This window comes from Egretta garzetta, unplaced genomic scaffold, assembly GCF_000687185.1.
Source record: "Egretta garzetta isolate BGI_Z169 unplaced genomic scaffold, ASM68718v1 scaffold323, whole genome shotgun sequence".
NCBI classification, from domain to species: domain Eukaryota; kingdom Metazoa; phylum Chordata; class Aves; order Pelecaniformes; family Ardeidae; genus Egretta; species Egretta garzetta.
This window is the reverse complement of record NW_009259435.1, coordinates 4,258,208-4,275,563: the sequence shown is the minus strand read 5'-3', so window position 1 is coordinate 4,275,563 and position 17,356 is coordinate 4,258,208. Positions and strand designations below refer to the sequence as shown.

Genomic DNA, 17,356 nt, shown 5'->3' with positions numbered 1-17,356 from the left:
AGGTGAGGTCTCCCCAGAGCAGAGCAGAGGGGCAGAATCCCCTCCCTCGCCCTGCTGGCCACGCTGCTGGGGATGCAGCCCAGGGTACGGTTGGCCTTCTTTATTTCAGGTTGCATGAGCAAATGCTGGGTTAGTAACAATGCTTTGCCCAGCAGCACTATGATGGGACGTGGTCCCTGTTTTGACTTGGCCGGAAAAGTCATCCATGTGCTTCCAGCCTGCGGCTCACTTGGAGCCTGGGGCATACACATGTGTGTTGTCTGTGATACACTCATGTTTTCATCCATGGAGGGACTTGCATCTCACAGCAAAACTACTTAGCACAAGGTACCCACCACCAAATGTTTCATTTTTGCTCTGATCTTCTTTGAGGGAGCCCAGCCCAGGAAACCACTTGGCTTGTGAGGGGATCCAAGAAAGCCATGACATCCGCATGGATGTGTCTTCTCCTTGCTGACTCCTGTACGGCCATGGTGATGTGAGGTGCTGGGTCCTGGATCATGAAGAGCTGCTTCAGGAGCACCCCTGGTTGACCCGCTGTGTGCAGACCTTGGTGGCCCCGCAGTTCAGGAATGTCCTATGACTGCTTCACCGAGAGCCACCCCTCACCACAGGCATCCACAGATAAACCTGGCCTAAACAGAAAGTGTAAGATTTAGGATCTGTATGGAGCTTTCCTTCCTGTCAAGGGTACTTTGGTTTTGGTTTTAGTTTGAAGGGGGCTCTCTTCACTTCCCATGGCAGAGTAGGCAGTGCAGCAGCTAATCCTAGGCCAGCCTAGGATTCTCTGGCTATTTTCAGATAACTGAACTGATGTGATTGCAAAGACGTGGATGATGCCCTTAGACCTCCTCTTGCAGGCCATGGTGATGTCTGCCTTGAAAGGGCTCTGTTTAAGGGCTTAAGGCATTTTATAGCAATTTAGCGAGTGCAGCTGGGCTACCTCGCAAGAGTCCAGACCTGCAGAGGGAGGAGATGAGGATCACATCTGTTTGCAACTGCACCCCCAAACCTGCCTATTCCTCCTGAGTGTCCAACCATGGCTTGAGAGATTGTGGCCTGAGGCTGGGAACCAACGGACTTATGGGGGCAGAAATGTGGAAGGTAGATATTGTAGTGATGCTATGGCTGAATACTAAAGGTAATTCTTCCCTCCTTTCCCTTAAAGAATACTGGAAAGGCAGTGAGGCAGAGCCATGATGTAATCACATCTCATTGCCGTTGGCGTCCCTGATGCGCCTGCAGTCCCCATCCTTACCAGAGAGGTTGCTCCTGTGGAGAGCTTGACCAAGCCGGGGGTTGGAACTAGATGGTCTCTAAGGTCTCTCCCAACCCAAACCATTCTATTATTCTATGCTCGAGAGCTTGTCCGGCTCTGCAGAGCCCTGGCAGCTGATGGGGTTCAAAGATGGGTTTCTAATGAACCGGGGGCTTGCAGGTTTTCCCCTATCCCCATCATGACGCAGATTGCTGTCTCTTCCATTGGCATTTCCAAGACCCAACAGCACTTTACAGGTTGCTTCGTGGGCACAGTGGGTTGTACAGAGGCTGAAGTTTGGTCCCAGGAGGGAGATATCTGCTGAGGTTCCCTGGCCAAGAGCCTAATGCCATGTGTTTTATGTCCTTTAAAGTGTTTGCCTGGCAGGTGGCCCAGAAAAATGACAGTTGTTTGTAGGAAAGCAGATGCTGAGGGAAATACAAATCTCATCTGGGCAGCTCCAAAGTGGTCCCCAGTCCAGGGAAGGACAGGCAAGAAACTTTTGTTGGTCCTCATTTTCCTCCTGGGATTCCCCTCAAGAGAAGAAAGCAATGATTATGGTGAACAGGCTGGCAACAAGCAAATATTCCTGTTTGCCACCCATCCCTTCTGCCCTGTCCTTCCAAAAAGAAGCAGAAGGGGAAAGGAGGTGGCTTTAGGTTGTTCTTGCAGTTCTGCCTCTGGGAGATGACCCATGGAGGAAGGGAAATGTGTTTTCCCTTCCACAAGGGTTCAGGAAAGACTCGGGATTTGCAGAAATAGATGTTGTCTCCTGGTGCACAGTCCTTCCTTTCAGCCCTTAGCTCAAATGGATGTAGAATTTGGCCCTTTCTTGGGTGGGATGTTATTTTTCAGTGGCTTGGAGAACAAGAAGACTCTAAGATGTGAAGAGTCACCCGTGTAACCTAAAAAAGGCCAGGTCGGTGCCAGGGAAGGGACCCTGGAGCCAGGCTGAAGAGCATGAAGTCCTGGGCAGTGGGGCTGGTGGTAGACCCAGCCTGGAGACCTGACTTGGCTTTCAGGAAGCAGCAAGAGCTCTGTGGCAAAAGTCTTGCTACTGGTCCAGAAAATCTTGGTGTCTTACTGATGGGATTGCACTGCCTCATTGAAGAGTTTGAGGACTTGACACACAGACGTCTGCAAGGAAGTTGGAAGGGGGACAGCAATCTCCTGTGATCCAAGCAGCTATGGTGACTCCCCCTTGCACACCAGGCAGCGGTACAGAGTGCCCATAAATCATCAAGTGTCTGCCTAAGGCTGGGATTGGGTTGGATGCAGACAGTAGGATTTAACCGTACATTTTCTGGAACTTTCCTGTCTCTTTGGTCCCATCCATAGCAACTTCCAGACAGAGGGGCCATTCCAGGACAGGAATGGGCTCCTTTCCCACAGCAACCAGGACAATGTAAGATTTTACAAGCACCAAAAAAAAAATATATATATATAAAAATCTTAAGATTGAGTGAAGGTCACTGTGTGCAAATTCTGCCCTGAAAAAAAAAAGAAAGTTGACTTGCAAATGAATCGAGGGAAGTATTAATAATTATATAATTGCAAGATAAAACCTCACTTGGATGATAAGTGCATGGATTTGGACCAGAACAACTCCTTCGTTTTGCAGAATGTACTTTGAGCTTTGCACAGGATGATAAAAAGAGAATGAGGCACCGCACAGTTTTGCAGCAGACCTGATGACCTGGCTCCCAGGTGCAGTAAAACTGCAACCTCCACGTTGTTCCTCCAGCAGCGTTTATGCGTCATGTGGACCCTGGAGCTTTGTTTCATGCTGGATGCCATTTTCCAGAAGACCTCCAAAGATGGTGTCTGTGGCATTTGAAAGGGGTGGCACCAGGTACCAGGAGTGGCTCGTTCCGACCTGGAGGATGCATTGCAGGCTGGACCTCCTGCCCTGCAGAGAGCCACAGTGTTTCTGCCTATTTGAGGACATAAGATCCCATTTCAGCTTTAAGGAGATTTAGGATCCTGCTAGGTTATTGCTTTTGTTTGTTTGTTTTTCCCTCATAGGAATTATCAGCACCATCATGCCCATGTTTTAAAAAGGGGCAGGGATTTGTTTTTACATGCAAAGCTCTGGGATCAGGGTGACTTATCACAAAAAAAAAAAAAAAAAAAGACTACAAACCAGACCTACTTATTTATTGTTAAGTAAAAGCAAACAGGAGGTACAAGGAGGTCTTAAATGAGAGCATCGTATACCTCTTCTCTAATAGGCCTTAGCTAAGATGAACTGGAGAGGGCAGGTGCCAGGTGACTCCCAAAGATGAAAATCCAGGTCTCAGAGGATGAAGGGATGGATGCATCTATCTCATAGCTGAAGCTGAAGGTGAACAGGGTATCTCCATCCTCTTGCCTTTCAGAGCCCTGAGTGCTGGATCTGTGATGGAGACACAGAGAAGAACGAAATATATAACCACCACACATGAAACATTCAAGGCCAGGTTGGACGGGGCTCTGAGCAACCTGATCCGGTTAAAGGTGTCCCTGCTCCCTGCAGGGGGGTTGGACTGGGTGACCTGTAGGGGTCCCTTCCAACCCAAAACATTCTATGATTCTATGGTGTAACCCATGAGCTGGGGAAGGCAAAGGGCTTGGATGAATGGGGAATTTTTTTAGCTCAGTCTCCTCCTTCCCAGACCACATCAAGGCTTCCAGAGGGACAGATGGAGAGGACACAGCTCTTCCCAGGCACTTTTTGGGGCATCTGCTTTACCAGGTGGCAGCTTGGTAGCCACCAACACTTCCCAGTCTCTGCAGACAGACAGCATTGGGCTTGGGTGGGATTTGATGTACCGAGTGATGCTTGTTTGCACACAGGTTTTTCTTCTCTTGTTCCTGTGCCAAAATAGAAGGCATGAGGGAGGTGGGATGTAGAGGGCAAAGCTGAGGACTGACTGGAAGCAACTCAGAAAAGTCTTTAATGACTTGGGAAAGCCCCAAGTCATTAATGCCTTAGGGAATGAGATAGAGCATTATAAAAATCTGTGATGACACCAAGCTGAAAGGACCGAAAATCCTCTAGAGGCCAAGATTGGAGTTGAGACTGAACCCAAGAAGTGGAGGCAAAAGTCCAAAATCAATAAAGAGTAAGATCTTATATATGGGAAGATAAAAAATTAAAAATCCAAGACACAATTAAAATGGGGAATCAATAGCACAGAACAAAGCTATTGGGGACTGTACAGACAGGGCATAGTTGCCCTGCTTTTCTGCTGTTGCAAAATGCTGGGTGCCATTGAGGGTATTAGCAGGAGTTTTGGGGTTAAACATGGGCATTATCATTGCAGAGGTCAGACTGTCTCCAGAGAAAAGCCAGACAGCAGAGGGATAGAGATCTGATCCACAAGTACCCTCTGGATGCTGTGAGGTCCATCAGTCTTGTGGGAAGATGGGGACATGGTGGGTTTTGGAGAAACAGGTGGTTGTTGCCAGGGTGGTGCTTGGTTGCTTTCCAGGTTCCTGGGGCAGACAGGAAAAAACCCACAGCTTTGCATCAAAAGGTGCCTTCACACTGATAAAATAACTCAGCAGGTTTTTTTCAGCAGGAAGCCCAGTGAAGGGCTGGGCTCCATCCCAGGTCCAAACACATTGAGGCCCTTCAGGTGAATCATTCCTAACGCCCACTTAACCCGAGTGCCAACTCACTGCCTGGCTTTTGGCTTTTCTCTCAGCACAGTGCTGCACAGTTGCCTTCATCGGCCTCTTCTTCACGCGTTTTTGGCTGGTCAGTGCCCTGTACGCTGCATGGTGGTTCATAGACAGGGAAAAACCCAGCAAGGGCGGGAGGCGGATCCATGCCATCCGGAACAGCGCCATCTGGAGGTACATGAGGGACTATTTCCCCATCACGGTAAGTGTCACCTATCCCATTGGCTCTTAGAGATTCAGGGACCACCTTTGTCCCTGGTGTTTGGAGGTGGATCTGGGGCCAGCAGTCATGGCATGGTCAGCATTGAAGGATTTTCTTCCCAGCTCCCAGACTACTGCAAGACCTTGAAAAAATGTAGACCACCATTTTCACAACCACATCCTTTGACCATCTGCCTTGTATGCACCCATTTAACTTCGCTGCATTCCAGCAGTTAGGAAAAATCTCCCTTTTCCTGTTTTCCATGTCTATATTGTGACACTCTTGCTCTTCAGGTTGCTCAGCATTTACCCAGTGGACACAAGGTCAAGTTTTGACCCAAATCCAAGAGACCCTGGTGCCCTGCGAGGTCAGCATCCCCTTCAGCTGGGGATGAGGCTGGATGGGTAAAGCTGGGTGTGCACTGGGTAGTCTCACAGAGTTGGTGTTCCCCTGAGAGGGACTTCTGTGTCACTTCCAGATTTACTTTAATGCATGTGGCAGGCCTTTGGCCTTACTCTTTATCTGGTATTCCCTTGGCATGACATGAATGCATGGACCAGCACAAAGTCCTGCCTCAAAAGCATCACAAGTTGGTACAAATCTGAGCGATGCAGCGGAAGAGTTCATGGGCCATGCAAGGGAGTGAGTTTCTAGGGTAGACCAAGCTATGGGAATTTGTAAGATAATTCCTTTAATGAAACATTGCCCGTTGAGGGAACTCAGATGGGATGCAGACAGATGTGCCTCCAGGCAGCCTGGAACCAGGAGCTGGGTGCTGCAGTCCAGGTAAAATGAAGTGAGTAGTCCAAACAGCCAAAGGACTCATCAGCCCAAAGGAAAAACAAGATCCCAGGTTGAGAGTCTGTCCTGCATAGAGTAGGGCCTGGGACTCCCTTTTTATGAGGCGACACATGGAGAGGACAAGGGCGAATGGACACAAGTTGCTTTTGGGGAGATCCTGATTGGATATGAGAAGGAAATTTTTCCCCATGAGAACAGTCACCCATTGGAATAATCTCCCCAGGGGAGGGGTTGACTCCACCACATTGGAAACTTTTAAGCCTCAGCTGGACAGGGTGCTGGGCCATCTTGTCTAGACTGTGTTCTTCCCTAGAAAGGTTGGAGCAGATGATCCCTGAGGTCTCTTCCAACCTGGGATTCTATGATTCTATCGTTCCATGACTTGAATAGTTGGGCTTGTTCAGTCTAGAGAAAAGAAGGCTGCGGGGAGACCTGATTGCGGCCTTTCAGTACCTAAAGGGGGCCTATAGGAAAGAGGGGGAAAACCTTTTTAGTAGGGCCAGCTGCGTTAGGACAAGGGGTAATGGTTTTAAACTAAATCGGGGTAGGTTTAGGCTAGATATAAGGAAAAAATTCTTTACAATGAGGGTGGTAAACCACTGGAACAGGTTGCCCAGAGAGGTAGTGGAGGCCCCATCCCTGGAAACATTCAAGGCCAGGTTGGATGGGGCTCTGAGCAACCTGATCTAGTTGGCGGTGTCCCTGCTGACTGCAGGGGGGTTGGACTCGATGACCTCTAGTGGTCCCTTCCAACCCAAAACATTCTATGATTCTATGATTCTATGATCCGGTTTAACCCAGCACATCTATCTCTACCAGTTGCACCCAGGTCAGGTGAGAGGCAATCCCAGCTTGCACAGCCAACTGAGCAGGTCTTATCAATTTAAAGTAAATCCACTTAATTTTGTGCTGAAAGCTGATTCACACCAGCCAAACTTCCCGTGTCTCAGCTGGGTGAACTACATCTTCCTTAGCCTCTCCAGGACCACCTGGAAGAGTAAGTCTACCTTGCCCATGTCCTGCTACCATTGAGTTTCTTTGCTCGAAGGCATAGTGGGAAGTGATGCTGAGGACATGCAATGAGTTATTTTATGGCTAATCTCAGAGCTTAACTTGTGATTTAAGGGCTTCTGGAGGACCTTCAAAGCAAGGCCCCAGAAAGGTATATCATAGACTTCTGGGGAGGAAGGGGAACGCATCCCAGGAAACCTCGTGGTGAGTTTTACCATAAGGGACATGTAATATTTTATGGCATTTAATAAGAAACACCAAAAGGATTCACAATAAATTATTCTCAACGTTGACTGAGAAAGTGCTAGAATTGCTATGAGCTATTTATATGGCTGTAAAGATTATATGCAATATATATGCTGAAATTATTTGTGGCCGTAAGGGGCCGCTTGGGCAGTGCTGTACCAACCTCTCTGCTAAAACTCCGCTGCCAGCTCAGCCCAGAGATACCTCTTCTCCTCTCCCTTTGTAAGGCCATGCAAAACCCCTCCTGACCACCACACTGCATCATTGTCCGTCTGTCCTTCCCTCCCTGGGTGCCACTGCCACCGGCACCAGGACCAGTAAGACCAGTAGAGGGAGCACGGCTACTGGATTTGGCTGCAGCTCACTGGGTGAAGGCAAGGGAGGGTTTGGTGGAGCCTTTCTCGCTGCTGGTCTGGGAGAAGTCAGAGGGGGCTCTGCAAAAGAACGGAGGAAACCAAAAATATAATGAAAAGGTTATTCTAACCAAGCAATCACGTGATATTATTTCCTTAAAACATTTCCTCAGTCTTCCACACTTTGTTTGCTCGAGGACTCTCTAAGCCAGACTATAGGTTTTAACAGCCCTTGCTGTATGCATTCTGCTACCATTTGTCTCTACAAGAGCCCAGAAGAACACTTGGTGTCCCCAACAGCCCGCAGCAAGGGGCTCCCCAGGTGAACTGCGCTGTGTGGAGGCTTCCCTGCACCCTGCTCATTCCACCGAAAACTCCCTAGTTAGCCTAAACAACTCCTCTCCCACCTACCCACGCCATTCCTGATTTTATACTCTCTTGTATCCCCCATCTGCCAGCTTTTACCCCACCTAAAACCCTCAAATGCATTTGCTTCCTTGCATGGAAGGTATTTCATTTCATACCTCCGAGCATGGGCTCAGTTGTTCCTCGCAATGTGCAAGTTAAGCATCATAAATATTGCTTTTGCCATCCTGTACGCTGCTCTGAGCTGAGCTTTTGGTCTGAGCTCAGGCAGCTGCACGCTCTCCCATGGACCTCGCACTTGCCCAAAGCCCCAGCCAGAACAAGGGCATGAGGGGAGTGGGATTTGGGGAGACGGATGGGTGGACACGCAGCACCCCGGGACATATTTGTGTGTAGATTGAGTTCGTTCAGCCCTGGAGGATTAGGCATTCTGGGAGGATTAAATGTGGCTCCTAATCCTTCCAGATCCTGGCAGCAAACTTAGCATGGCCAAGCATCAGTGTCTGGAGGAAGGAAGAGCTGCCTGCTGTTTTATTTTAGGAAGTGGCTTTAAATGCTGCTTTTAAGGGATCTCTGGGCATGTTTGCAGCTGAGGAAGGAAAGAGAGCTTGGGATAAGCATCTGTTTTCCGGGAATCTGGGCAGCATGAATTTGCACTTTGCTGCAGCGGGCATCTGGCAAGTGGGAGCCTGCAGGCTCCGAGCCGTCCTCTGCAGCACGTGCAAGGAGCACCCTCTGCCGATACCACTCTTGCGCAAGTACGGCTTCGCTGCTCGCTTTGTTCCCCTAGGAGCTAAATTAGTTTTAGTTAGGGTTTTAGGATCTATAGAGTCAGGCAGAACCTGAAGAAGTTTAGGTGATTTTTAAAAAGCACTGAGAATCCAAGGGGGGGAGTCCAGTGCATTGCCCAGGAAAGTTATTTCTGCTTCACCCCCTTGTATTTTAAACCTGTTCTAATTCTTTTTTTTTTTAATACGCCCTCATTATAGGCCTGCAATGCATGGCTGAGCTCAGCTGGGTCTTAAAATTGCAGAAAATATACCAAAAGGTGCAAAATTAATCTGTTTGGGGCAGAATGCATCCAGCGATGCCTGCTGGGGGTTGGTGTTGCCTCCAGAGAGATTTTGGATACCATGATCTGCTCTACCTATGCTCTGTTCAAAAAGTAGTCAATAGTTGGTCTGCCAGGTGTCTCCCCAAACCCTTATCTCCATTCACAAAGTCCCTTCCCCATCATTTATCAGCCCAGCATCTTTATTATGAAGGATACACCCAGCATTACAGTAAAATCAGGTTTCTCCAACACATGGCCAAGCAAATGCACATCTTCACTGCTTCTTCCCCCCAACCCCATCCCCTCCTGCCACTGTAAGGCTGCTGTCACCAACCACCCTCATACAGACAAGGTGCTTTGGTAACCTCAGCTGAGGAGCACCATGGACGTGTAGAAGGTGAGGACTGAGGTGAAATGGGGAAAGCATAAGCTTGACAAGAGCCATGTCTAGTGTAGTCCTCAAACAGAAATCACCGTCTCTCTTGCTGACTATAAATTGAGGCTGGGTGCTTGGCTTAGACAAGACATTTCACTGTTAGATCCCACAAACTGGCCAGTTGGAGGCCAGTAGCTAGTGGAGTTCCCCAGGGCTCGGTACTCGGCCCGGTCTTGTTCAACTTGTTCATCAATGACCTGGACGAGGGGATAGAGTGCACCATCAGCAAGTTCGCTGATGATACAAAACTGGGAGGAGTGGCTGATACGCCGGAAGGCTGTGATGCCATTCAGCGGGACCTGGACAGGCTGGAGAGTTGGGCAAAGAGGAACTTGATGAAGTTCAACAAGGGCAAGTGTCGAGTGCTGCACCTGGGGAGGTCGAACCCCATGCACCAATACAGGCTGGGGGATGATCTGCTAGATAGCAGCTCTGCTGAGAGGGACCTGGGAGTCCTGGTGGACAATAAACCCAAAAGGTGCAAAATTAATCTGTTTGGGGCAGAATGCATCCAGCGATGCCTGCTGGGGGTTGGTGTTGCCTCCAGAGAGATTTTGGATACCATGATCTGCTCTACCTATGCTCTGTTCAAAAAGTAGTCAATAGTTGGTCTGCCAGGTGTCTCCCCAAACCCTTATCTCCATTCACAAAGTCCCTTCCCCATCATTTATCAGCCCAGCATCTTTATTATGAAGGATACACCCAGCATTACAGTAAAATCAGGTTTCTCCAACACATGGCCAAGCAAATGCACATCTTCACTGCTTCTTCCCCCCAACCCCATCCCCTCCTGCCACTGTAAGGCTGCTGTCACCAACCACCCTCATACAGACAAGGTGCTTTGGTAACCTCAGCTGAGGAGCACCATGGACGTGTAGAAGGTGAGGACTGAGGTGAAATGGGGAAAGCATAAGCTTGACAAGAGCCATGTCTAGTGTAGTCCTCAAACAGAAATCACCATCTCTCTTGCTGACTATAAATTGAGGCTGGGTGCTTGGCTTAGACAAGACATTTCACTGTTAGATCACACAACCTGGGTTACAAGTTAAATCTACCAAAATTAAGGTCTTAGAGGGACAAATTTTGTCTTCAGGTGCTGTCATCATTTAGAGCAACCCCAGCAGGCACCATCTTACCAGTTTTAATCAGGGCAGCCTGAAAAGTGCCTGCTGTGCAGAGAAGGTCCTTGTGGTCTTCACTGCACTGTTTTTCCCTCGTAAAAAGCCACAGGACATTTCTTACCAGCCTTGGGGTTATCTAAGTGACAGTTGGGCCTTATTATCTATAGCAACTGGCAGAGTCCCAACCTCTGTCATTGTGCTTGGGGACTTGCTGGCATTATTGATTTTTTGTTAGCGTAACCAAAATGAGTTATTGGAGAATTAGTTGACCCCTAGGACCTGTGATTTGGGATGGCTCCATCCCATAGCTCATTCAGTCTCTTAGTTGCATAAGCCATTACGGGGTTATTTGAGTGTGTTGTGGTTCTGGGGAAGTACAAGGTGTTGCAGAGAGGGGACGGCCCAAGTTTGCATGAACCAAGACCCTTTTTTCATAGAAAAGTGGTATTATTTGTAACTGGGGATTTTATATCATGGCCCATGATGTTAAATACCATGTTTGATTTCCAGCAGTCTTGGCTGTTCACTTTGCTTCCTTCTGTTGGCAGAAGAGGGATTGTTAGGGCAAAAGCAAGACATGGCCAAATGGCCCAAAGCCACCTCTCTCCCCTTTTCTGAGGAGCTTCTCTGTCCCATGTCTTGGCCCTCTCTTCTCTTCCTTCGGGTGACCTTAAGTAAGAGATAGGCCACCGCTAAGGTCAGGTCCACCGGAGGGCTATGTCCCACCAGCTGCAGTGCCAACCAACATGCTAAGTCACTGGGTAAGGGAGGCCCTACAAGACCCAAAAACCAGCATCACACAAGAGCAAGGGAGGACATGGGCATTTTGGAGCTGCGATCCTAATCCAGCCTTGGGATTGAGGGTGATGAAGTCCCATCCTAACTCAGTTTAAACCCACCTGGCTGTTCACACTCCCCGATTCTTGCTGAAAACACAGCTCTGACCTGGTATTATGGCACCTGGACAAAACCCCTGTGCCTAAAGCCCTCTCAGACTCTTGCCATTGCTGGGACCTAAACCCCGTCTTCCTCAGGAGCTGCTGACAGTACTCAGACATTTGCCCTTCCTTTGGTCTCCCATTTGGACACCCTTGAGTGGGCTACCTGCTTCTCTTCTCCTTGGTACAATTTCTCCTTCTTTGGATCTGGTTGGGTTTCGGGCTACATGTTTTGTCCTGCAAGAGATGCTCTTTGGAGGTGCCCAGGTGGACAGCAAGGGACCTGAGGATTTGCTTAGGACAAAGTTGAAAGAAGGTTTATCCTACTTAAGAGCAGATTAATGAACATATCCTTGGAAACCAAGTTTGGGGCCAGAGGAGGATAGAAATACGTTAGCAATTCAGTTTGGGGGACTTCAAATGAAAAAGGCACAAGCTTGCTGACCAGCTTTCCTAACCACATCCTCCTCTGCTCTGCGAATTGCTGCAGGGGTGATACCGTGCTGCTCCCTGCCTTCCACCACGTGTTCATTTAATCCCTAAGGATGCAATGTCATGGCATGTCAGTGCTCTCCCTGCCTACATGTCCCCCGGCATGGCAAGCACCGTGCAGTGCCCATACTCATCTCAACTTGACTTGATCTCGTTCCTCACTTAATGACTTTTTAATCCCTCCAGCCCTGCAAACAATGCTGGCTGCGGGCCTGGGTATCATCTCCAGGGCATGCTGGAGCACCCAGCCCTCCAACCCTTTGGACTCGTCGAGAATTTTACTTTCCTCAAGCTTTAGTGCAGCATGGGGAATCACCCATCTCTCTCTTCCTGTGATTCGGGGCTGGACAGTCCAGTCCATAGGGGACAACCAGAAAACCCCAGCCACATCTCGAGGGGTGAATTAAAGCAGCTTTGTTAAACCAGCGCTGAACTCCTGTGCTGATACAGTCACTCAGAAGCCCTAATTCCAATTAGCTTAATTTGGCTGCAAAATTAATTTAAAAAAACAAAACAAAACAAATACCAAACAAAGGTCACTTTAATTCCAGCTAAGAGCATCTACTTGGGATGTTAATACAGTTTAACTAATCCAGTTTACATTAATTTGGATTAATTTGATTGAGATCCTGACTGGTACGTGGGCTCTTATCAGAGCTCCTGAAAGTCTGCGTATGCATTTCCCTAACGTGGCTGACAATACACAGAGCAGGTCTCACCATGTCCCTGTGGGAGCTGGGGCAGGGTTTCACCCATGTCTTGGACCCACATTTGAGTAGACAGAATAAAGGGGGGGTTTCTGCTACTGAGTAATCATTGTGAGTGCTGAGCAACCATTGCTATCAAGATATTTCTTCATGAAGGAGAAGCATAAAGTAGACCTCATCCTTCAAAACATAAATTGAAGTTCATTTGTTGGGAAGGCCAAGATCATCCCAGATCTGGGATCTGGAAGGACTCATAACACCTTTGACAAGGGGTCATTACCACTATCAGCAGCCAAGAAACAAGCCAGCATCCCGACCATGCTGAAGCTTGGGGAAGCCGACAAACCCATGGCTCAGTTTAGAATCACAGAATCACAGAATCATTAATGTTGGAAAAGATCTCTAAAATCATCAAGTCCAACTGTTAACCCAACACCACCATGTCCCAAAGTGCCACATCTACATGTTTTTTGAACACCTCTAGGGATGGGGACTCCACCACCTCTCTGGGCAGCGTATTCCAATGTTTGACCGCTCTTTCAGTAAAGAAATTTTTCCCGATGTCCAACCTAAACCTCCCCAGTCAAAACTTGAGGCCGTTTCCTCTCATGCCATTGCTCGTTCCCTGGGAGCAGAGCCCGACCCCCCCGGCTCCCCCCTCCTCTCAGGCAGTTGTAGGGAGCGATGAGGGTTCCCCTCAGCCTCCTCTGCTCCAGGCTAACCCCCCCCACCCCCCCCAGCCGCTCCCCAGCAGCCTGGGGCTCCAGACCCCTCCCCAGCTCCGCTGCCCTTCTCTGGACACGCTCCAGCCCCCCCAGGTCCTTCAGGGAGGGAGGGGCCCAACCCTGACCCCAGCATTCGAGGGGCGGCCCCCCCAGTGCCCAGCACAGGGGCACGGTCCCTGCCCTGCTCCTGCTGGCCACACCACTCCTGATACAAGCCAGGATGCCGCTGGCCCTCTTGGCCACCTGGGCACCCTGCTGGCTCATATTCAGCCAGCTGTTGACCAGCAAGTTTGTAGAGCACAACCATGAGCTGATAACAGCTCCTTGCCTTCGAACCACAGGTCGTACACATTTATTTGGTAACCCTCAGATGCCTCTGAGATGAGAAACTGCTCTTGTCCTACCAAGAAAACTTCAAGTCAAGCACTTGTCTCACTCAGATGTTTACGCACAGACCAGCTTGGCTGGACCCTTAAGTCCTTTGACAATTATTAAAGATTCAACTCACGCAGAAAGACTGAAGCAGCAGATACCATCCGGTGGGTGTGGAAATGACAACCCGGCCAAGCAGGGAGGGAGGAGAATCCCACCCCTCTGCACCTCAACCCCAGCCCCATTAAGCACTTTGGGGCTGGAGCGCAGGAGAGAGCCGGGCTGTGCTGTGTCAGCTATTGCCTTTCCTGGCACTTTGGGAACAGAGGTTGACCTCTGGCAGGAGGAGAGGGGAGAAGAGAATAAACAGTGGGAACAGTCCAGATAGGAGGATTGAGTTTCTGTGTTAAAGAGTTTCCAGAAGGAGAAGGGTGGTTTAGAGTCCAGAGGCCTGACCTACAGCGTAAGAGACTTTGCCCGAGTCTCTGCTGCAGATTTCCTTCTCAATCTTGTCCAAGCTCTTTGGTTTCTCTGTAAGATCTGGCCAAATCATCCAAGTGTGAGCAGACACTGTGACAAAAAGGAGACCTTCTCTCCCCTCCCTTGCTTATGCCCTGGAAGGAGCCCAATTTGCAAAGCTGAAAGAGGCAAATAATTCAACTAAGTCACTAGGATGTGGTCAGTGCTACTGCAGGGGACAGCTCTTGCAGAAAAATTAACCAGATCCACCAACTTTTCAGTGACCAGACACCTACCCTCTTAGCTGCCCATGGCTTAGAGCAGGGATTCAATAATCACAGAACCACAGACTGGTTGAGGTTGGAAGGTCATCTGGTCCAACAACTTGTGTTCGAGCAGGGTAACCCAGAGCTGGTTGCCCAGGACTGTGCCTAGATGGTTTTTTTAATATCTCCAAGGATGGAGACTCCACAACCTCTCTGGACAACCTGTGCCAGTGTTCAGTCACCTTCACAGGGAAGAAGTGTTCCCTGATGTTCAGAAGGAACTTCCTGTGTTTCAGTTTGTGCCCATGGCCTCTGGTCTTTGGCACTGGGCACCACTGAAAAGAGCCTGGGTCTGTCCTCTTTGCACCCTCCTTTCATAGAATCATAGAATCATAGAACCATAGAATCATGGAATGTTTTGGGTGGGAAGGGACCCCTAGAGGCCATCCAGTCCAACCCCCCTGCAGGGAGCTGGGACACCTTTAACCACATCAGGTTGCTCACAGCCCCGTCCAACCTGGCCTGGAATGTTCCCAGGGATGGGGCCTCCACCACCTCTCTGGGCAACCCCTGCCAGGGTTTCACCACCCTCACTGGAAAGAATTTCTTCCTTACATCCAGTCTAAACCTCCCCTGCTTCAGTTTCAAACCATCCCCCCTTGTCCTGTCCCAGCTGGCCCTACTAAAAAGCTTGTCCCCCCCTTTCCTCTGGGCCCCCTTTAAGCCCTGACTGGCCGCACTCAGCTCTGCCCGCAGCCTTCTCTTCTCCAGGCTGAACACCCCCAACTCTCCCAGCCTGGCCTCAGAGCAGAGGGGCTCCAGTCCCTTTATCACCTTCGTGGCCCTTTGCTGGACTCTCTCCAGTATATCTGTGTCTCTTGTATTGAGGCACCCCAAACTGGATGCTGTACTCCAGGTGTGGCCATCCCAGTGCTGAGTAGAGGGAAGTGATCAGCTCCATCCACCTGCTTGGCAATAGATCTAATGCAGCCCTGGACACCATTTGCCACCTTTGCTGTGAGGACCCATTGCTGGCTCATATTCGACTTGGTGTCCACCAGGACCCCCAGGTCTTTTTCTGCCAAGCTGGGTGGCTCCCAGCATGTATTGGTGTGTAGGGTTGGTCCTCCCTGGGTGCAGGACTTTGTACTTCTCCTTTTTGAACTTCTTGAGGTTCCTGTCAGCCGGATACATAGGATACATAGAGTCAGATACATAGATCATGATCAGGCTCTAAAACATGTGTGTGGTTTAAAAGGCCCGATTCAGAACAATGGTTGCTAGGACTTGAGGCTTTAGCGGCATTGAGGCCACTAGGGAGGTGAGGAATCCTTTATCAGTGACAGATATGCTATCCAGGGGCACCATAAAAGCTGGGGGTTGCATTGGGCTTTGTCTGTGGCCAGAATTAGCCCTAAAAAACAAACAAGAAAACAAAAAAAAGCCCAGAAAATAATGTGTTAACGCAGAGCTAATGAAAAATGCAGTATTTGATAACAGGTTGGCACTACAGCAAATAAAATAAATCACAAGGTGATCTCAATGGAAAGCATCAAGACCAAGCTTGATCAGTCTGAAATAGAGCTGGAAAGATGGCTGGTTGGTGGGTGTCTTTGTAAGGGGACATAATGGCCCTCTTCTCTTCCCTCACTTCTTATCAGAGATTGAATCACACAATGGTTTGGGTTGGAAGGGGCCTTTAAAGCTCATCCAGTCCAACCCCCCTGCCATGAGCAGGGACATTTCCAATTGGATCAGGCTGGAGATGACCTGGAATGTTCCCAGGCATGGGGCATCTACCACCTCTCTGGGCAACCTGGGCCAGTGTCTCACCACACTCATCCTAAAAAATGTCTTCCTTATATCTAGGTGTGAATCTCCTCTCTTTTAGTTTAAAACCATCATCCCTTGTGCTATCGCTGCAGGCCCTATTCTTCATTCTTTCCTTTCCTCTCCTCCCTCCCCTTTCATTGGGGTGAGCACCAAGGCAGCAGCTGGATGTCTCTTAAGGAGGGTTTTTTAAGATGTGCGGTGTCTTAGCACAGGTGAACTCTCCCATTGAAGCAGTTTGCACAGCTCAATGGATACCCTGGGTTCAACTCTTCATTATCAAGTAGGGTTGGTGTGAGTTTGCGGTGTGACCAGGGGTTGAGCCTGCTGTCACCCCCTCCTTGTCACCACCCTGCGCACACACAGCTGGAGATTTAGTGGTTTCTAACACACCTGAGCTTCTCGCCTCTCTGCTTACAAATCACGCAGAGATGAAAGGCTGTTTGGAAGCCAAAGATGAATGCAGCATTGATGCAAGCTGAGATTACTCAAAAATGAGCAAATGGTGGCAGGGGCCCTGGGCACTTAGTAATTCAGCCATCTGCCCCTCTTCCTGCCTTGGCACCTCTGCACCCGGGCAGCGGTGGGACTCTTGTTTGTCCATTCCCCTCATTAGGAGCAGGCGCTTGAATGGGCACATGTGTACAGTCAACAGTGCCTTAGGACAGATGGGAAATTAGCCACGATGTAAGAAAGTAAAATACACCCTCGTGATTAACCTGCGGTTCTGGCTGCTTCTAGGAAAACTCATGCACCATTAGCTGCTCCCCAAGTGCGGATGGGACCAGGGTACTCGGTGGGGCGACACATTAAAACACGCAGGGCTTTGGTTCTTCTTCAGCACAAGTGCCTTTGAGCTCTTTGGAAGTTCATGGTGGCTCTTTGATGGCTAACCTTAGAATCATAGAATCATAGAATCACTTTGGTTGGAAAAGACCTTTGAGATCATCGAGTCCAACCTTTAACCAAACCCTGACATCCCACCACTAAACCCTGGCCCTAAGCACCTCATCTAGCCTTCTTTTAAATACCTCCAGGGAGGAGGACTCTACC

General features: G+C 49.3%; 1 protein-coding gene across 1 annotated transcript in view; it reads left to right on the top strand.

The window, feature by feature from the left end:
* Positions 1 to 17,356, top strand: part of MOGAT2 (monoacylglycerol O-acyltransferase 2) — a 28,188-nt gene that overhangs the window by 5,479 nt on the left and 5,353 nt on the right. The window contains 1 exon segment of the mRNA XM_009637146.1: positions 4,948 to 5,126. Coding sequence (XP_009635441.1) covers positions 4,948 to 5,126 — 179 coding nt within the window.